Genomic DNA, 23,013 nt, shown 5'->3' with positions numbered 1-23,013 from the left:
ACCAGTGGTGTATGTGAGACAACTGGTATAAACAGCACGTTACAAGTGCTTTATATATTTATCTAATTTTTTAACAACTCAATGAGGTAGACAATATTATTATTCCCATCTTACAGATAAAGCAACAAGCAGAGAAGGCTTATTTGGTTTGCCTAAGATTACACAATGAGTAAACACCTGAGGTGGGATTCAGACCCAGGTAGTCTGACTCCAGAGTTCACACAACACTGTGCTGACTGCCATTCACCATGGGACTTCATACCTGATTCACATTAGTTTCTCAAAGAAACAACTTCAATGGAATTGACTTAACATTTAACTTCTGACTTCTTATAAAGAAAGAACTGGTTCCATAATAAAACTGCTACTAAAATACTTTATTTCCCTATGCTAGAGAACATCTGGTTTCTCTAGATCTAAGTTTTATTTGCTTTATTTCATCAGAAAATAAAAGCTATGTAACATCTCAATTCCATTTTTTGTCAGAATTTGCCTTTACCTCAGAGTTAAGGTAAGCATTTTTAATAGTTAGCGCTTTATCACTATCTTTTCAATACACCTGCCTATCTTCTTCTTCACATTCAGCACCACCATGCTTTCATTGAGGTGAATGTTTAATGTGGGTGACATATATTCAATAAATAATTTCATTACTAACGATACGTATGGGTTGTAGAAAGAAAAAGTACTGGATGTTTTCAGAGTATATTATTGGAGGACCTAACCTGGCCAATGAGGCTAGAGTATCTTTAAGGTTGCATATTTTTGCTGAGCCACAAAGGATGATAGGGAATCCACCTCAAATTATTTCTAAGCAAAGAGAAGAAAATGTAGAAGACCCTGCGAATAAAAGGATGGCTTTTTATAAAATTTGGTAACTTGCCAACAGGAACTGTACAATACATTCTGTTGGCATCTTCTTATGATACCTGATAGGAACAGGAAAAAGATGAGTGCTGCCCAGCTTAATGAATAGAGGCTGATTCTGCTCTAGGTGGAGTGGGTAGCACAGTTCTCGATTTTGGTTGCATAGTATAATGTGGAAAGCTATTTCAAGGAAAGAGGCCAGGGACTGACAGAAAAGAAGAATATGTTGAATTTACTGAATTTCCCATCTTAGGTGACAAAAGAAATTGAGAAAGTAGAGAACACTGTTACGAAATGGTGATCTTACTGATCCAGTTAACAGTATAACTATGTCATTTAACGACAAAGGATACCTTCTGAGGAATGCATCATTGGACAATTTTGTCATTGTATGAATATCATAGAGTGTAACTTACACAAATCTCGATGATATACCACATATCTAGGCTATATTGTATAGCCTATTACTCCTAGGTTACAAACCTATATAGCGTATTACTGTACTAAGTATTGTAGGCAACTGTAACACAATGGTAAGTATTTGTGTATATAAACATAGAAAAGGTACAGTAAAATACAATATTATAATTTATTGGGACCATCATTGTATATACAGTCCACCACTGATCATGACGCTGTTAGGCAGTGGATGACTGTATTTACAAATGCCTACAAAAGAGCAACATTTTAAATTTCCATTTCTAATTCTATGAAAGGAAAAGTATTACTGCCATCTTGAAGAAACCTGAACTCATAAATATTAACATTATTTAGGAGTAAAAACTGGAACAGGTGAAGCACAGAGGAAAAAATCTTCCCTGAACTGTTGCCTTTGTTGCCAGTCAATATTTGTTAAAATAACTAGATAAGAATAGAACTTAATTAGTCACTATTAATTTAAATATTTAGCCAATTCATTTTGTATTATAATCATAGATTTTTTTTCAGGTTTTCTTCCTGTTTTTCTTCCTTTGCTACCATGCTTTTCCTATTTTAATTCCTTTGCCATAGGACAAATGTAACAAATAAAAATCAATTGGTGGCAGGGGATTTCCTTAGAAATAGAGTTTATTATATACCAGGAACTGCTTGAAATGTTTTACATACATTATCATCTCAATTAGTCACAACTAATGTCTGATATTTTATCCATCTATGTCATAAGTGAGGAAAATGAAGCACAAAGAAGTCAGATAACTATGCTACAGGTCACACAATGAAGGATGCAAGAGTCAAACAGATGCTACACCTCTTAGAATTCACTTAATCTATTGTTGGAATACAGCTATTGTTGGAATATATCTGTTGGATCTCAACAAAGGCTAAAAAGAAGGAAGGAAAAGATAACGACATTTTTATATATATTTTAGCCTGGTACCTTTACTCAAATGAGTTGAATTGAAATGGGAGGGGAGATTAAAAAGTGAGTGGGCCAGATGTAACAACCAGTGGTTATAAACTGGTATACAAAAAATACGCCAGTGTTTCTAAATGTTAGAGTGCATCAGCATTTCTTGTAGGTCTAGTTAAAACACAGATTGCTGAGTCCCAACCCCAGAGTTTCTGATTCAGTAGGTCTAGGGTGGAATCTGAGAATTTGCATTTCAAACAAGTTCTCAGCTAATGCTGTTGGCCAAGGGACCACAATTTCAGAACCTCTGCACTATACTATATATATTCCCTGTCCAACTTAGCTATAGCAAATAAAAGCCATAGTAAATAAAACCATATACTTTTCCTGGGGAACTAGAACATAAATAAAAGGGTTTCTTTTAGAAGTTAAAGAGATGTGGAATTTTCAGATATTTTTTTCTTTATATTTTTTAATCTAACATTTGACACAAAAATATATGTAAAATATATAAATGTTGAAGCAATCCAATTTTCATACATAATTCATATAGTTACAATCAATGTCTTCAACTACAACCAACAAACTCCCTTTAATATTAAACTGTATTTATTTTCATAATTGGCAGATACTCATATGAGATTTAATTTCTGAAGAATACATATAACTTTCATAACACATATAGTAAAAATAAGTTCAATTTTAAATCTTTTTTTCTTCATTGCTTACTCCACAATGATCACTAGTGAATAAACATTACTGCTACTGAAGACTGATCTAGAGAAGGTACAAAGTTTAACAGGAAAAATAATTCAAACTTTCCAAGATAATGTGTAAAAGTACTAAAGACAAGAACACAAAAAAGTATTTTATCCTAAATTTACCAATTTTACTCCTTTTGTTAAATAAAAAAAAGCATAAAATTTAAGAATGGTGTAGACCATTCTAAAATAGGCTTTCAAAATTAATGATAAAATAGCCTTCCATGCTATTTGAGGAATTATATACAATGAACATTGGCAATGAAGTAAAATCTTACCCAGATCTAGTCGTTTTGAATTCCACCTTGAGGATAGGTTTGCATGGTTCTGGCTTCTTCCCATCCTTTAACTGTTTTCCTAAAATATATTTTCCTGCATTAAATTCTAAAATTCTAAGTTACTCTACATTCTTACATTGATAGTTTATAAAATCAAAGTGAAATATAATGAAATCCACCATGAAACACTTTAAAGTGATTCTGAAAGAGGCATTTAATACACAGTAAGATATTTTTTAAACGATCAAGCAAAGTTACCATTTGAAATTCAGTGCTAAAAAGCAAATATAATTAATAACTTGGTAAGAACATTTATGTGACAAAATTCTAGCAGGAGAAACTGATAGTTTTTCCAATGTTCTTAATTGCAGATAAGCAAAATAGAATTTCAACTTGCTAAATGAATTCATTTTAAAACAGCAAGATTTGAGAAAAATAAATCTACATCACATTTTCACCTCAGTGTAACAGGCTGTAATATTAAGCCTTAGGCTAATAAAATCATTTATATTTATTCTCCTTAAGTAAATACATCCACTGTAATACCCAAAAGACTGCTAAAATACACCAACCTCTATAAAATGTGTCAGAGACTCATTTTGTCAAAGAATTCTAATTATTTCTTAAAATGTTGATTTCAGTTATCTATTTCTACATTCACTGCAGAAACTATGGAAAAGTAAAAATTGAAGAAAATAAAACATTTATTTCCCCTATTTCAGAGATTAACCACTGTCCACATTATAATATTTCTTCTGGCAAATCAACTAACTTGGGAATGGTCTGAGGAATTCCTGACACTCACCCCTAACCTAACACTTCTTACCCTCTTTCACAGCTTTACTTTTTCTCCATAGCACTTGTCACATTCTAGTATCCTTTATATTTAATTTCTTTGTTTACTGTTTGCCTAACTGGCATGTATGTAAATTCTAGGCAAGCAAATTTTTTTTTTCTTTTTTTTGAGACAAGGTCTCACTCCTGTAGCCCAGGATGGAGTACAGTGGCATGATCATGGCTCACTTCAGCCTCAACCTCCTGGGCTTAAGTGAGCCTCCCATCTCAGCCTCTCAAGTAATTAGACCACGGGTGCATACTACCACGTCTGGATACATTTTTAAAAATTTTTTGTAGAGATGACAGATGGGGTTTTACCATGTTACCCAGGCTGGTCTCGAACTCTGGGCTCAAGGGAGCTGCCCGCCTCAGTCTCCTGAAGTGCTGGGATTACAGGCATGAGCCACCGCAACCAGCCAGGAAAGTGAACTTTTTTAGTGTATTTGTTTTCTGTTGTGGTATCCCTGGTGACAAACATTGTTTAGCATATAGTATATCTGGGTAAAGTTTTATTCTAAAGAGGTTGTGCCAATTTATATTTCTATCAGCAGCGTAAGACCGTATTTTGCCATATCCTCCCCTAGCAATGTTTTTTTTTTTCATTTTGCTGATTGTTAAATAAAAAGGGTAACTTACTTTAATCTGATGTGTTTGGATCCCTAACTGGTCTTGTATACTTCTTTTAAAAAATAGCTTGCTGTTCTTTATCAATGCTTCCATGTCATCTTCCTTGTATTAGAAAATAAATTTTATATTCCAGGTTTATTAACATTCTGTCAATCCTGTATGTTGCAAATATTTTCCCTAATGAATTCTTACAAATTAAAAAAAATTGTACAGAAATACACATCTAAATAATCGTCTATCAGCCTTAATATGTTGCAATTTAAGAAAATATGAAATCCTAAAATATCGATTCTTCCAAAATTAATTTATAAATTTAATGTAATTAGAATCTCAACAGCTTTTCTTGAATTTGGACAAAATGATCTTAAAGTTCACCTGGTAGACTAAATGCCTATGAATGGCTAAGTAAACTACCAAAAAGATCAACTTCCAAGATGATACAGTGAATACTATAGGTAGGCAGACAGGCATGAGTGGGGCAGGAGAGGGCTCTAGAAATGTCGGGTGATGGTTCGACAATTATCACACTGCCTCACTAAAAGTGATAAATTGGCAGTCGGCGCGAGGGAGAACCCATTTCTTGATGGTCCACACCTGCTGCACTAAAGCGTTAACTGAATGCAAGCGCCAGGGAGACGCAACTTCCCAGGCATGGGCAGTAAGTAACAAAATGGTGGAGTATGACCTTCGTGGGGGCACTCCACTGGAAAACAGAGGAAAGCCTCAGACGGACATGTGTACGAATTCTTAAACACACTGCACGTGTTCACCTACCATGGGTAAGAAGGGCACCACACATACAGCCCACCCTAAGGGAAGAATCAGGGGAAAGGGGCAAGCCTATGAAGTCCTAGGGTCAGAGTTAAACACTGCGCTTGTTCTCCAAGTTGCCCACCTGGATCTCTTTCAAGCGTTTCTTCCCTGTTCTAAAGACTTTTTAATAAACTTCCACTCCTGCTCTGAAACTTGCCTTGGTCTCTTTTTCTGCTTTATGCCCCTCAGTTGAATTCTTTCTTCTGAGGAAGCAAGAATTGAGGTTACTGCAGACCCATACAGATACACTACTGGTAACTCAGATATATGCCACCAGTAACAGGAGGACCTCGATGAACTTGCTCTCCCACAAAAATGAAAGTACTATTAAAACAACTAAAGTTAAACACTTTAAAACTCTGGAGAATGACCAAGCCACTAACAAGATGAAAAATCATCTACCCAATAGAAACTACTGAACTTCAGTAACATGAGGGGTTCAGGGACAGGGAACTGTGATATTTTTAAGGAAGGTCTATTTCTATCCCCTGGCTACCCAGCTCAGTGGTAGGCTAGCCATGAAAATGCAGTAGTATCAGCCAACAGAGAGGACTGAAGTTTTCTTGGAGCTCTGTTAAAACTACTTTTGCTACAGCACAATCAACATTTTGTGTGAACTTGCAGCTCCCTGGAAAACTCTATTCCCAAAGTGCTGTGGCTATCTCACTTGACACAGACCTCAAATATGGGAGACAAAAATCCCTACCCCCAGGGCATTCCAGAATAATAGCAATCTGTTGGAAGTATTACAGCTGCCTAAGGCTATAGTTTCAGTTGAGGCAAATGGAACTCAGGCAGAACTTTAAAATAAAAGCTCTGAGAAATAGACACATTCATGGGGGTCTAAAAGGCTGCCTGCCCAGGAAAGAGTGAGGAAAGGAGAAGGCCCCAGTCACTCATTTCTGGCCAACTTTGAGATCCTGAGCAAATAGGAACTTAAAAAAAAAAAAAAGTAAAATGACTTATAACACCTATTACTGGCAAGGACATTGGAAAAGGGATACTCATACATGGCTGGTAGAAATCTGAAGGATATAGCTTCTTTGAAAAATGGTTTGAGAACATTTATTAGAAATAATAAAACTTCAATATTTAGGGGTGGAAACTGTACTCTGAACCATTTATTCCATAGAAACAAAAGGACCAATTCCTATGGCATATGTACAAAGATGGTAGCTGCAGTATAATTTGCAATGTTTAAGAAATGAAAACAAAGGGAATGCCCATTAATTTGAAATAGCTGAATAAGTTGTGATATAAACAACTGGCTCTTACACAGCCATTAACATAAAAGAAATGCCAGAACATTTGGAGGAATCTTCCTAAAGTACAGTGATTAAGATGCAAAAAAGGAGTTACAAACAATCCAGTTCCACTCTTTAAAAGTTATTTTAAAATGTACAATTATTACTGAACTATAGTCACCCTATTGTAACTCAAAGGATAAATGTTTGAGGGGATTAATACCCCATTCTCTATGATGTGCTTATTTCACACTGTATGCCTGTATCAAAATATCTCATGTACCTCATAAATATATATACCTATTATATACTCACAAAAATTTAAAAACAATTTAAAGATGCAAAAAGACTAACATAATCCTAATTTTTGTAAAACAATGATCAGAAAAATAATCTCATGTTTATTTGTGTGTATGTGTTAATATACATGATTTTAGAAATATCTATATTTTAGAAGAATATCTGTAAGATTTTTGACATAGCTTACCTGGCGGGATAAGAAAGGAGATTGGGCTGCTAACATGGGAAAAGGCTGAGGGAGAAGGAACTGGTATGATAGGATCTCATTTATGTATAACGATACATGTGTATAAAAAAACTATCAGTCTTTCTGGTCACTCCCCTCTTTGGTTTTATGCTTGGAAAGTTCTTCCCTACACCAAAATCACATAAATCTGCTTTCTATTATAATTTTGAATAGATTCATTTATTACATTATTTTCTGATGTGTATTTTGATACAAGGAAGACATTTTCCTCTTAATAAGCTATCAATCATCTGAGTGCCAGTTTAATAGCTCTACTGAGCTATAACTGCTAAACACATATTTAAAGTGTACAATCAGATGAGTTTTGACATAAATATTTACTTGCCAGCTCAATTTATTGAACCATCATTCTCTCCTCACTAGTATGAAATATCACCCATATTAAATTTTTATAAATATATACCTGTACACTAACTGGTAATGGAACATTTAATCCTGTCTTAATTTAAGATCCTAGAGAATAATCCCTTTCCCCTCCTTATGAAGAAATGATTGTACATGGAATCTTGAATCTCTAGCAGCCCAATTTACAAAAACCAAGAAGTACAGAAGTGACCAAGGAACTGGAAAGAACTGCCAGGAGAAAGGAAAGGATTGTTGAGGTGGAGAGAGAATTGCAAGGAAAATAAAAGGTATCAAAAAAAGGAGGCTTAAATCTGAAAAGTAGTCCCTTGTGTTATACAAGGAATAAATTAAGAACTTCAACCTCTATTCCAATCTATATAGAGACGTATATGACCTTTCGGTAAAAAATTTAAATGTTTGCTCTGAAGAAGGTCAGCTGGCTTTTATCCTCTTTCTACCATGCAGAGTTCTAGCGGGAGAGTCAGGCTGACAGAATTTAGGATTATAGACACAAATTTTACATTTAGGTTCAAACATGATTTTGTTTTATGAAGTGAAACAATTATTCAGAAATAACTCCTTGAACTTATTTCAATATTCAACATCAATCTTTCAGAGGTTGGAACAAATTCTAAAGGACATTTGATGGTATTTGCTAAACCCTTCCAAGTCTGAGCTTCTATATCTTGCAAAAAACCTGGCTAGGTACAAAATTCTTAACTTTCTTCTTGCTCAATAGTCCTTTGATATTGCTCTATTGTGTTCTAACATTCAGACTTCTAAGTCAGTCTGATTTCTATTCCTTTATAAGTTAACTTTTATTTCTGTCCCTCTGAGAGGATGCTAATAGAGTAGTTTCATTTTCTCTGTAAATGAAAAATGTTGCAGTGTTTAGAGTGATCATCCTGTATTAATTCTGCTTGAAAAAAACAACAAATCCTTGATCTGCATATTCTGATATCTTTCCAACTAAGATGTTTTAAATAATGTCCCTAATTACTGCTTATGGTCTAGATAGGTTTATTCATCTATAATTCTAGGCTAAGCATTTTCTAAATCAACTCAAATAATAAGGTACTACCCATGATTTTAAGCACATATAAATGGAAAGACATTTAGAGGATTTCACCACTAGGTGTCATTTTACTTCTTAAATGCTATGCCACCAGAGGGACAAAAATATGCTTGTTCTTTTAACTATCCGTGAACTACCTTGACCAGTCAGTTAAAAGATCTGATTAATTATAAAACCTAACTTAGTAACTCACATAAACTTCCATGCCACATCTGATTTCTCCTTCTTACTATGACCTATTTCCCCACCCCTCAAACTACCAAGCCACAAATAATTGGTTTAAGTCTTATTGATTCTAATTCCAGAATTTCATTCATACATGTCCATTTCTTCCCATTTCCTCTAATGAAATTTCCATTATTTATTAATGCAATAGCTTCCTAATTAGCCACCCTCTTCTGCCTCCAGCCCACCTGATGTACTATCATTAAAGTGATATTTTTAAGATGTAAACTTAATGCTTCTCACTATAAACTCAATTACTAGGTCTCCAAACTTTTTATCATACTTTGATATATAATCTTGCCTCTGTACATGGTTCTGTTTTCATTTCCTGCTCCTTGCCCAAATGTGTTTTAAACTCTGGTCATATTAAACTATTAGCAGTTTTCCAAGAACACCCCACTTTTGTTTATGTCTTTGTACCTTTGTGCCTTCTAAGATAACTTTGCCCTGCTCTTTGCTATCTTATACCACCACTACCATCCTTTAAGACCAACTTCATATACACTGAATTTGTGAAATAGTCCAACACCTTTTACCCAAAACCAGTCACCACTTATTTGTTTCCATATCATGTTATATATGCCTTTATCAGTACTTATCGCAATGCATTATATTTATCAGTTTATAGATCATTTTTATTCACTTGACGATGAGCTCTTCAGGACATATCAGTATTTAATCTCTGGTAGGTGGGAGGTGCTCAATAAATGTTTATTCAATGTATAAAGATTTATTAAAAATGAATAAAGATTACTGATAAAAACAGTTGCTTTCTAAAGTTTTAATTTTGCCAGTTAGGATGAGGAACATATTTTAAGTGTTACGCTTGTTACACTGCAGTTATGTTCTCAGTCTAGCGTGGCTATCCAATAGGGTAGCCATAAGTCTACCATGCACTTAAAATGCATGGACAGCGGGGCACTTAAAATGTAGCTAGTCCAAGTTAAGATGTGCTAAATACACATTAGATTTCAAAGATTTAGTACAAAAAAGAATAAAATATCTCAATTTTATACGTTGATTACATGATGAACTAATATTTTGCATATTTGGGATTAAAGAACATGTTATTAAAATTAGTTTTACCTGTTTCTTATTACTGTTTTTTAATATGGTTCCTAGTAAATTTAGAATTACACACGCAGCTCATGTTACCTTTCTATTGGACAGTGATGTTCTAGAAAATAAAAAGACAAACTGAAGAATCGCATTGCTAATAATACTAGTCTGAAATGGGGAGGAGGGTTGTTCCCTCCTAAATGAGCGTACAAAGTTGATTTACGGCTGGACTTGGACCCCTGAATATCTGTTTTTTTACTTTTGGCCAAGAAAAGGACAGTGGGATTTATGATGTGTTGTTCAAGGCCCAAAACTTCCCTGGTAACCACCAGTGTATAGTTTTGCTGAAGGTTGGCAACCAGCCTAGTTGATTTATTAGCAAGACTGGCTTGATCATTACAAGGGCCTTCCTGAGAGTTTCTCTGGAGCTCTTCAGAAGCCAGATCTTGGTGACTTGAGGTGGACTCAGCACAATCCTCGTGTGTAAGTGCTCACTGGGAGCTCCTATAGGGGAGGGATGTTTCAGTGTACCTGCCTGCATTCTCTTTCTCCTCCTGTATCATATCCTTCGCCTTTAAATCATGGTCTTGTTTGAGTATGCTCTGTGGAGTCTGGTAAGTCTTTTCAAATACATAAACTGGGGAAAGGTTTGTGATGAATCATAAGGAACTGAGGTATAATTTTATTATTTACTGAATGTTTTAGGTTTCGGGTGAATCTTAAAAGCAGATTAATGAAATTCTTTGCACGTCTCATCCTTAACATATTAAGCTGACGTACTTAGGTGAATTTGAATTTTATTTTTCCCTCAGTGACCTTCAACAGAATAAAAGTTCCCCAATCTTGGTTTACTTTTTGATAAGTAGATTGATTGCATTGATGAATAAGCTTCAGAAACTAAATTTAAAATATCATTTCCTATAATAAAAATCTATGGATTTTGACTGTCTAGCACAAGCTTGTCCAACCCACGGCCTGCAGGCTACATGTAGCCCAGGACAGCTTTGAATGTGGCCCAACACAAATTGGTAAATTTTCTTAAAACATTATGAGATTTTTTTTTTTTTTTTTTTTTTTGTAGCTCATCAGCTATCATTAGTGTTAGTGTATTTTATGCGTGGTCCTAGACAATTCCCCTCCTTCTAATGTGGCCCAGGGAAGGCACCCCTGGTCTAGCATCTCCATTTCCTTAGGAAACCATCTCATTCTGGTAAAGCTGACAATCACAGAAAATCTTACTCTGCAACACATCACCCCCAACCCTGCGCTACAGGGGAGGTCCTGTGAGGCCCTGGCCCAGCAAATTACAAAACCAAGATGAGTGCTTCAGGGTAAGAATGTGAGCCACGCCAATACTGCCGAAGTTATTCCCTCCTAAGTAATGAAACCCTATCTGCCATGGGAGAGAAACAAGCCAAAAGAGAAACAGCTTACTCCTAGACGTACCATACAGAGATGCAGAATCTATGGCCCACTGAAAGGAAATAACTGCAGAGTCGTTATATGGAACCAAATCCTGCTTAATTTTCACATATTCACTAAACTTTGTAGCTTAAAAATCCTATTCAATCTTGCCATTTTACAAATAATAAAGCTTAAGTCTCAGAGAAAAGGAATCTCCACAAAGTATTTCACACATAGCACTTACAATTAGATTACAGGTTGTCTGACTGCCAGGGAAATGTTTGAGACTCACAAAAGTGAGATTAAAGGGACCTATCACTTTCTGTTTGTTTTTGGTAGTCAAAAATAACCTGTTGAGTCTTAAAGTGAAGAAAAGTGCTCATCTTTAATTCAGTATTTCTAAAACTTCTTTCACTATGACATACCTTTTCCACCAAACAAATCATCAATATAAGAAAAACTGGTCTTTGTGGAATATACTTTGGGGGTTCACTAATCTATTCTACCAAGTAAATAACAAGTTCCATACACACATTTCCTAGAGCCGTATATGAATAGCACATCATAATTTCTGGGTAATTTCACTTACATTTTGATTATCTGAGCCACAGCTAAGAAAAGTGCCTATCACACAGTAGAACCAATAAATATTTGTAGAATGAGTAAATACAATCCTCACAACAACTGTATGAGACTAGGTCAAGTTTCATTATTATTTGTATTCATGGATGAGAATATTAAGGCTCAGAAATGTTAAATGACTTCCTAAAGGTCACAGAGCCAGAAACTATGGAATTAGGGCTTAACTACGACTCTTCTGGCTTCAAAATCCCATGTTATATAAATGCAACATAATATCTTCTGAACAGATTCTTCAAGGATATATTAACCTATTTTTAACACTAAACACCCTAACACTAAAACTCATCGTAACGTACTGGTAGGAGTCTTAAATTATAATCAGCTCTTGACAATCAAACTGTAACTGTTTGGTTAGAAATTAAGAGCAAGAAACCATAACAGACAATAGTAATGGGAAAGTAGAACAAAATTTCAATCCATCAAAACAGTTAACATAACGAAAATGATATACCACAAATGTCATCTCTATGGAATAGATGATACCCTTGTTATGGTATGCAGAATGTAGCTTTGTACTTTAATGTATAAAAATGTACTCAGCTGGCCAGGCGTGGTGGCTCATGCCTGTAATCCCAGCACTTTGGGAGGCTGAGGCGGGTGGATCACCTGAGGTCAGGAGTTCGAGACCAGCCTGGACAACATGGTGAAACCCCGTCTCTACTAAAAATACAAACAATTAGCCAGGCATGGTGGCGGGCGCCTGTAATCCCAGCCCCTCAGGAGGCTGGGGCAGGAGAATCGCTTGAACCTGGGAAGCAGAGGTAGCAGTGTGCCAACATCGCGCCACTGCACTCCAGCCTGGGTGACAAGAGCAAGACTCTCTCAAAAAAAAAAAAAAAAAAAAAAAAAAAAATACTCAGCTTTGTCATGAATTCAGTTGTAGAGTCAACATGAATTTAGCTTTGGTTAGTTACCTGTCACTTGGTAGTTTTTACTGCCAAAAAGAAAGCTGGAAACCCTATTACACTTGAAAGGAATTCAGATTTTCTACATGTAGTTTATATAAAATAAATATGCCTTGCTTTATATAAAATTCTGGCCATCTACTATTAGACTGCTACACTATACACATATACCATCCTAATTTTTAAAACCAGCCACAGAAAAAAATCCATTTTATTTACATTTCATTTGGATTTTAATTTTGAGAAAACATTAAGTCATATAGTGTCTTTTTTTATTTAAAAATAATTTTAGCTAGTGACCCTTTTCTGCTAAGACAATATAAACACTGTAGAAACTAACTTATACCACTTCCTAGAGTCTGCTCTCAATGACCAAAGCTTGTAAAATAAAAAAAGATTAAGACCAGCTAGACAATCATTATTTGGCAACCACCACAGTAATAGTGAATTCAGCTAAGAAACCTCAACAGATGCTAAAACTAGAGGGGAAAAGTTTGATGAAGTATAATATGTTCATAGAGTCTTGGGGAACTTCCTTCAAATCAAAATACTTAACAATTATAAATACACATAAAATTTATTTCTCAATTTCAAAAGTAAAAAGAAAACCTTTTTAATAATGGAGAAAACTAGCAGAAGATAGAACTTTAACCAAAGGATCAGGATATGAGATACCACCAATATGGGACAAATCAAAAACGAGTTCCACTTGAGAGGATGCAAAAAGAACACCTCAATCCTTTTGGGATACTCCTGCTAAAAACGTGCAATCTAAATCTCATCGTGAATAAACATGAGACAAAACCATACTGAGGCACTTTCTATAAAATAACTGACCTATAATCTTTGTAATTTACCATATATGAAAGTCAAAACGTTCAGGAACTGTTCCAGTTTCAAAAAGAAACATGACAACCAAATCTAATCCACATAAAACTCTTTTGAATAAAGGCAAAACTTGGTTACATAGAAAAATGTCCTAATTAAAAAAAAAAAAAGACCATGCAATATTTGCGAGTGAATCAGCACCATATTGACAACTTAATCTCAAACAGATCAAAAGAAAAAAAGACCCTTTGTACTATTCTCACAAAACAAGATAAAAACAGATAATCTTCAAGCTGCAAAACTAGCATTATATATTTCTATCATCTTTGACATGAGTTTCATTTTCTTCTGGATTTGAAACGAAAGATTTTTGAACTAACCACACCTTATTGGTACTTTTTTGTTTATCTGGATTCGTAGGTTCCAGCAGGGTTGGGAGATTCTAAGATTATGGGAATTTTTAGGAGTGTCGAGATGAGGAATCTAGATACTAATAGAAGGAAGGAACAAAATATAGTAAGAAAAACTTGAACCTACTATCATAAGAAATATCCTCTAGATACACTCATAAATAGATGTGTAGGGAATTTAAAGTAAGTGCTTTCCAAGAAGATGATTGCTGTCACAAAGCAGTGGTAAAGTATTTCACAATATGTGGTTTTGAGAACTGTTATTTTTCCCAGAAAACAAACAAGCCTAAAATCCCATATGCCACAGATAGATAAAACTTGTTTTTAATTTTACTGTTTCTTTCATTTCTATATTGTAGTAAGTCAAAATATATCAACTTTTTAAAAAAGTAGGTATTCAAATTTTAAAGCAAACAATGAAATATTAGCAATAGCTACAAAGATACTCTTGAATATACTATCAATTTATAGAACAGTTCCTTTAATATGAGTTCTCTAAACTTGCCAGGAAGGATTCTCTTGGGGTGATGGTGGAGAATGCAGATTAATAAAGAAATACAAATTCTAAAACAAAAAAGGTGGCCTTCGTAATCTGTTTTTAATAAATATTCTAATAAAAGTTTCTTATAAGTTTTGTAAGTACTACTTATACAGAAAATCGTTAACACAGCAGGTCTGCAACTGCTATCCCTACAAAGATCTGCTTACAAGGTTGGCCTTTGGCTGATGTCTAGGAACTTGGTTTTCAAGAAAACGCTCATTATTCCCTGAGGAGGGTGATTTACTCTGCCTAATTGGTTTGTACAAAGAATATAGTTTATGCTAAACCCCTGTCTTGCTTCTGGGAGTCTAGAATTGTGGTATTTGCTAAAGCAGAGGATGCCTGCATGACTGACCCCAATAAAAACCCTGGACTCCAAGGCTCAGGTGAGCTTCTCTGGTAGACAATATTTCACACATGTGATAACAATCCCTTGCTAGTGGAATTAAGCATATCCTGTGTGACTCCCTAAGGAAATAACTCTGAAAAGCTTGAGCCTGGTTTCCTCTAGACTTCATGTGTCTTCTTCCTTTGCAGATTCTGCTTTATGCCTTTTTGTTGTAATAAATCACAGCAATGAATATGACTATATGCTGAGTCCTGTGAGTCTTCCTAGTGAATCATTAAACCTGGGGTGATTCTGAGGACTCCTGACACCGTATTTTAATATATAAAATTACCTTCTACAGGGTTCCAAGTATTTCAAGTTCACTGTTATTTATATATTAACAACAGGCAACTGATAGCTTTGAGATGGAAAAGAATGTAAATCTTGCATCATTTTCATTCACAAAACTATTATTTTTTGGACTACTGGAGATATGACATTCAGAAAGTAACATAACATTTTCTAAAATTTCAAATTTGCAATTTCAACTGTTAAATATGCTTAATCTGAAATTTTATTAACTGGTTGTTAGATACTATTTCTATAAGTGTAAATATTTTTAATTCCCTAAAAATGAAAGGAAACCCACCCTTATCCTAAAAATCAAACAAATCAGAATGCAAAGTCAAACAAAACAGTTTACTGTACATTACAATTAGGTGGTATTTAAAATTGTTGCATTCTTACCATGTGGAGTGATTGTCTGTACAGGTTTAGCAGGGGACCTTACATTCCATATAGTCAAGGTGCCATCTGAATGACTGCAGATAAATTGTTTTCCTTCATGATGCCAAGCAACAGAGTGGATAGCCTATAGAAGGATGAAAAATACCATTTAAAAAATCTATTTAAATAGCAAACTATTTGTAAATGATCTCATAATCTACTAATTTTCATTTTTAACTTTTCTTTATTTCCTAAGGTTAATATGTGAACTTAATATTTCCATAATAATTTGGCCCTCTTGTAATACAAATGAGATTTTTCTTCATACTAACACTGTTTTAATTCTCTGTACTTACTTTACTCCTTAAATCAGCATAAAGAAGGCATGATAGTGACATCTACGGACAAGTTCAGTAAAACAAAATGTTTTCTTGCATTATTTTTAGCATAAACAATACCTAAACATAAATTACCAAATTATTACAACCAATGTCCCAATGGAAAAACTAGTTGCAATGACAAGATTAGAATAAAATGTGTTAATTGACCACACTCCTAAGAGCCAAAATATGGATCTGGAATTAAGATCAATACAAATGCTTCAGGTTGAGCTACAAGACATGCTCCTCATCTCTCACAGTAATTACTGAGGCAATTTTGATCTCAGGGGACCCTCTTCTGATAAGAAATTTATTTTGTACTTCTGGGTCACTTAAAAACTATTTGGAAAATATTTTTATATCACCAAAGTATGATACCCCTCATTTTTTTGCTCTAATATTATTTAAATTTTGGTATGTAAAAAAAAAATTTTAAATCACTCTCCCATGCGTCCTTTGAATTATTTCTTTTCAACTCAAGTTGATACAATTTTAGTTCTTAATGGTCAACTGACTTAAAGCTACCCTACTGGAATGCAAGAATTGCAGAGTATAGCGCAAAAATCATATAACTGAAACTCAAAACTTCTGTCACATATAAAGTCAACATTTTCTATCATGTCATCTATTTATTTGGGTTCTTTCTATACTTAAAAATTTAAGCTAAATATTATAAAATATCTTAGCATAAAATCAGACAGATACAGATAATCAGCTATACTTCTGAATGCCAATATTTAATACAATGTTTTCTATTCAGAGTACAGATGGTCCTCAATTTACGATGAAGTTATACCCTGATAAACTCATCATAAGTCAAAAATATCATAAGTCAAAAATGCATTTAATGCTACCAACACAGCAGATGATCCCTTACTTACAATGGTTCAATATGCAATTTTTCAGCTTTAAGATGGTACAAAAGCAATATACATTCAGCAGAAACCATAATTGCATTCTAATTCCTAAGGAGCTCCTTTCCTTTTTATGTCTTGATAAACCAACTGTAAAGTCAAAAAAATCATAAGTCGAAATATTGTAAGTCAGGGACCATCTGCATCTCTTACAAAATTCTAAATAAAATCTTAAAACGATAATAAACTGACATATACATATGACATTTTGAAAACTCAATTTTAAAATAAGCAATCCCTTAGTAGCCTTTACAAGTAAAATTATTTCTGCAAAAACATGAGCAGCGCTAAAAAGCTTTTAAACGTTTTTTAAAAAATTGATAAGGGAAAATACAAAAGAGGTCTACAGTGCTATCTGGAACCTATAGATAAAAACATCTTAATAGTATCATGTATAAATGTATATCATGTATATAAATATGTATCATATGTAGAGAAATATTTCTACTTTGCTAAAGAAAACAATGTGTATCTTTGTTTAAAAGTGCCTTCTATTTATAAAATATTATTAAATTATTAGGCATTCCAAAAACAAATACTATCTAATTACTGAAACCAATGATTCACAATTATTTTGGACAATAGAAACAAATAACAGAAAACACCCCACAAAAAAGCAAAGAAATAACCAAATATGGACATGCAACAAACATGCACTATTTATTTATACAATTTTCTATATGCAAATCCAACTTGATACAAGATGCATTTTCTTTCTAATACTAAGTATATATGTAGAACATATGTAGTATCACGAGTATTGAAAAATATGTATACAGTATCTACCATGTATAAAACATACAATTTATACTTTTTCTTTAGTCTTCTTGAGAAAATGACATAGAAATTTACATAAAGTGAGAAAATCAAATCTCACCAGCAAATCTGACACATGCTCAAAATCAGAAGCAAGGTGGGTTAGGAGCAAATCTGAATAATTCATGGGAGAAGATATGAGATATAATGTAGGAAACATAAATTGGGGTTGATAAATTTTGTGTGTAAATTGGCTTATCTGTTTTTCCAAGGAGAAGATATAAAATTTCCAGGTGATTAAGAATATTTACTTGTTTATGGCCGGGCACAGTGGCTCAGGCCTGTAATCCCAGCACTTTGGGAGGCCAAGGTGGGCGGATCATGAGGTCAGGAGATCAAGACCATCCTGGCTAACACGGTGAAACCCCGTTTCTACCAAAAAATACAAAAAATTAGCCAGGTGTGCTGGTGGGGCGCCTGTAGTCCCAGCTACTTGGGAGGCTGAGGCAGAAGAATGGTGTGAACCCGGGAGGTGGAGCTTGCAGTGAGCTGAGATTGCGCCACTGCACTCCAGCCTGGGCGACGGAGCGAGACTCCATCTCAAAAAAAAAAAAAAAAGAATATTTACTTGTTTAAAAAAACCTGAAAATTATACATATATATGAATAACGGGATCATGTTAGAAAGAGGAATAAAGGACAGATGAATGGAAAATAGAACACAATAAATAGAAGACATACAAAAGTCATGGAGGGCAAGATGAATCCAGGGTAGAGAAAAAAAAGTGAAGACAGAACGAACGCAGATGATATAGCTGTTCACATAATCCACAAAACAACAGTGCATGCAATTCTAAAAGCTCTTTAAAAGATGTAGTATCTGACAAAAATCATAACTATAAAAAGGTTCATGAAGATAATTAAGAGTCTGACATCAGTATTTTCATTTTTGATAAAATTAAAGAAAAATCAAAAGCACTGCCTACTGTGACACATTTTTCAAAAGCAGTAATATTTAATTATTAGGCTTTCACAAAAGTAGTACTATGATGCTTCTGCTATTCTTATTAGACAAGACAGCATCTTGTAGAATAATTTTCTAGGAAGACAAAACAGGCTAACTGCTTACCTATCAAATTTTACATTCACTAACTCAAAACTGTATGGAAACTGAATAAATTCTCTACTTACTGGTTTTGCAAACAAATCAGTATTGTCAGAATCATTTCACAGTAAATGTATATATTAATAAATCCTAATCCAGCTGCTCTTACATTACACATATACTAATTAATATTTTTAATTTTATTTTAAAATAATTTTTCTTATAGATGTTATTTTAACATTCTATTTAAAAGCTGCATTGATCCCCAATGTAACTATCTATTATTGTCAAAGCCCTCAGAAAAATGCCAAAAAATGACAAAAGAAAATGTATAATATAGACTTTCATTTAAAATTACATTTGCAAATACTTGAAAATACTCTGTAGTTTTATTATTATTATATAATCAAATAAAGTACATGCTTATAGCCCGTATGATTTCTTACATGTATGAATAATACATTAAATTGTACAGCTTTTGTCCTAGTATTTTAAACTTGTGAACTTTTCAACATTAGTTACACCATAGACGGGAGACAACCATAATACTATATAATTAAATGAGACAATTATTGAATCATACATTTTGTAAGGTAGTTGATAAAAGTTATTATACATTGGACATTAAATGATTTATAGCTTTGTTTCCTTTCTCTCTAAAGATTATAAACAGTTATAAACTGAAACCACTGCCCTTTCCATTAAAAATAACCTCCCCCAACCCCATTGCACTCCAGCTTGGGCAAAAGAGTAAGACTGCCTCTAAAGATGAATGAATGAATGAATGAATGAATGAACACATAATCCAAGTGGAACTTTCTTCCATTATTTTGAAAATGTGACCAAATTATTCATTGTTTTAAGTACTGTTTTACCTTTAGGAAAGTGTATTTGTGTGTGTGCATGTGTATGTCTGTAAAAATAAGCAGAAAATAAGCTGACTTAAAAGCACCAGTCTAAATATGGGAGAAAAAAACCCTTAAGGGAATAAATGGTTCCATGAATATACATAGTGCAAAAAAATAATTCATTTAAAGCTGTTATGATTCCTGTGCTGTGAGTTGCAAACATATTATTTCAACTTTTTTTTTTTTTTGACAGAGTCTTGCTCTGTCGCCTAGGCTGGAGTGCAGTGGTGCGATCTCATCTCACTGCAAGCTCTGTCTCCCGGGTTCATGCCATTCTTCTGCCTCAGCCTCCCGAGTAGCTGGGACTACAGGTGCCCACCACCACGCCCGGCTAGTTTTTTCGTATTTTTAGTAGAGACGGGGTTTCACCCTGTTTGCCAGGATGGTCTCGATCTCCTGAAATCATGATCTGCCCGCCTTGGCCTCCCAAAGTGCTGGGATTACAGGAGTGAGCCACCACGCCCGGCCTCAACGTTTTTTTTTTTTAAAAGGTTTCTGATGGTCTTGAGACTTCAGTGTGCCTAGAGAGCTAGCAAAACACAAATTATTGTTTCTTCGTATTATACTACCAATATTTCTGATGCTTCTCAATCTACCAGGAAAAACCAACATGAAACCCAAATACAAAAGTCACTGATAGATGATGCTAGACATATGACAAAGAATAATCATAAAATAAAGAAGTTCATAAGTATTATTGTCTTAAAATATCAGTAATACTGCATTTCTTTCCTGCCACACTGATTACTACAAAAGGAATATTGATACTTTATTTTCAGAAACAGGGTCTTGCTCCATCACCAGGGCTGGAATGCGGTGTCGTGATCAGAGCTCACTGCAGCCTTGAACTCTGGGGCTTAACCTATCCTCCCACTTCAGCTTCTTAAGTAGCTAGGACTACAGGTACATGCTACCAGGCCTAGCTAATTTTTTTTTTTTTTTTTACTTTTTGTAGAGGCAGGGTCTTGCTATGTTGCCCATGCCGATCTCAATCTCCTGGCCTCAAGTGATCCTCCTACCCCTGCCTCTCAAAGAGCTGGGATTACAGACATGTGCCTTTGCACCTGGCCAATACTTCATATTTTAATACATTATAGCTTAAAAAAATGGAATGTCCACTAAAGAGATAAAATTTTATATAGATGAAGCATCATCTGTAGAAAGTATCTGTAAAATATTAAGAACGCTATTCAAGCACACTCAAAATCTATCACTGAGACACAACCAGGGGAGAGTAGAGTTTGTCAATTAAAAAAATAATAACTATGGTTACAAAGCAACAAAAGCTCAAGAGTGCAAAGATACATTTCTGTTCCCATTACTCCCACCCATGTGAATCACCCTCAAGAGATTAAATGAACAATTAAAGCTGTACTGAGTAGAACTTTAATTATATTAGAAATGTTCTAAATTGTTATGTCATTTAATACATTTGTGCCTGTGTAATAAAAATGAATTTGAATACAGTAATATACCATTGAATAGAACATAAATATTAGGGGAGGGGAAAGGTAGTATTTTGTCAAAATCTTAAATTTTTAACCCTCACTAGTGAGGAAGAATTATGCCTATAATAATTTGAGTATCTGAAATTGTACACCTGGCAAAAACGGCACTGAGAATCAAATTCTATGACAGAATAGCATAAACTCATGGAAACAAAGCCAGAAATTTTTACTCAGTTTACATTACAACAAGTTAATTTAGAAGTTAGAATTTATACCTAACTAAGCACCACTGTCATTTAAAACACATGATTTTCATTTTGTATATTAATATGTGTTAAGAATAAGTTTTATGACAGGCATCTGTGTTCACCAAGGATACTGGTCTGTAGTCTCCTTATAATTTTTTTTTCCAGTTTTGTTAAAGGGTAATGCTTGCCTCATGAAGTGAGTTGCAAAGTGTGCCCTTCTCTTCTATTTTTAAGAAGAGTCTGAGTACAACAGGTATTATTTGGTAAAATTCACCAGCAAGCTTTCTGAGCCTGGTGTTTTCTTTGTGGGAAACATTTTCATTACAACTTTGATTCTTAAATTACAGAGCTACTTAGGTTAAGTATTTGTTTCAGAGTGAGCTTCGGAACTTCCAAGAAATTTGGGATCTTTCAAGGAAATTCTCCATTTCAACTAAATTGCTGGATTTATTGGCATTAAGTACATATTTCGTTATCAGTCCCTCTGTATTTCTGTAGAAACTGGAATGATATCCTTTTTCACCTCTACAATGGGTAATCTGTGCCTTTTTTTTCCTCACCACTCTGACTACATGTTTATTAATTTTATTGATCTTCACAAAAATCCAGCTTTTAATTTTATCACTTTTCTCTATTTTTCTGTTAGCTATTTCGTTGATTTCGGCTCTTTATTATTTCAGTTCTTCAGCTTACTATAGATTTAATCTGCTCTTTTTCTTCTAGTTTCTTGTGGTGAAAGCTGAGGCCACTCACTTGAAACCATTCTTGTTTTCTAATACAAAGCATTTAATGCTATAATGGATAATTTAGCTGTATCCTACAGGACTTGGTAAATCTTTTTTTCTTTTTTTTCAGTTCAAAATAATTTTCCTTATGTTTTCTTCTTTGACTCATGGGTTATTTAGAAGTATGTTGCTTCCCTTTTCAATATTTACAGATTTTTCCATCTATGTAACTGATTTCTAATTTATAGTATAGTAAAACAACATTTTATATGAGTTTAATCTTTTAAAATTTATTGAGATTGATTTTATGACATTAAATATAGTATGTCTTGGTGATGTTCCGTGTACAGCTGAAAAGAATGTGTACTCTGTTGGTGGGTGAAACACTCTGATACCTACTTGTTTGATATTAATATAGTCATTTCGGCTTCCTTTTGATTACTGCTAATATTACTTTTTCCATCTATCTTTTTTTCCAACATATCTGTATCTTTAAAAGGGGGTTTCTTACAGACAGTATGTGGTTACATCTTGCTTTTTTATCCAATATGATAATCGCTGTCTTTTAATGGGGTGTTTAAACTATTAATCTGATTATTGACATAGCTAGATTTAAATCTACCATCTTGCTGTTTGTTCACTGTTGCTTCCATCTATTCTTTGTTCCCTTCTACCTTCCTCTGGATTGAATATTTTTAAAATCTCAATTTATTTCCT

At 34.1% G+C, this 23,013-nt stretch overlaps 1 protein-coding gene across 3 annotated transcripts in view; it reads right to left on the bottom strand.

The window, feature by feature from the left end:
• Window positions 1-23,013, bottom strand: part of STXBP5 (syntaxin binding protein 5) — a 184,727-nt gene that overhangs the window by 91,557 nt on the left and 70,157 nt on the right. For all 3 annotated transcript variants that reach the window (XR_004029379.1, XM_003255850.4, XM_003255849.4), the window contains exons 8-9: window positions 15,835-15,958; window positions 3,258-3,336 (exon numbers count right to left, since the gene is read on the bottom strand). Coding sequence is in view for 2 of the 3 variants with exons in the window: in XM_003255850.4 (XP_003255898.1) it covers window positions 3,258-3,336; window positions 15,835-15,958 (203 nt within the window). In the remaining variant the exon portion in view is untranslated. The remainder of the gene's footprint in view (window positions 1-3,257; window positions 3,337-15,834; window positions 15,959-23,013) is intronic.

This window comes from Nomascus leucogenys, chromosome 3 (assembly GCF_006542625.1).
Source record: "Nomascus leucogenys isolate Asia chromosome 3, Asia_NLE_v1, whole genome shotgun sequence".
In the NCBI taxonomy this organism is placed as follows: Eukaryota; Metazoa; Chordata; class Mammalia; order Primates; family Hylobatidae; genus Nomascus; species Nomascus leucogenys.
Note: the sequence above shows the minus strand (reverse complement) of the source record. Positions and strands in the feature narration are given on the sequence as shown.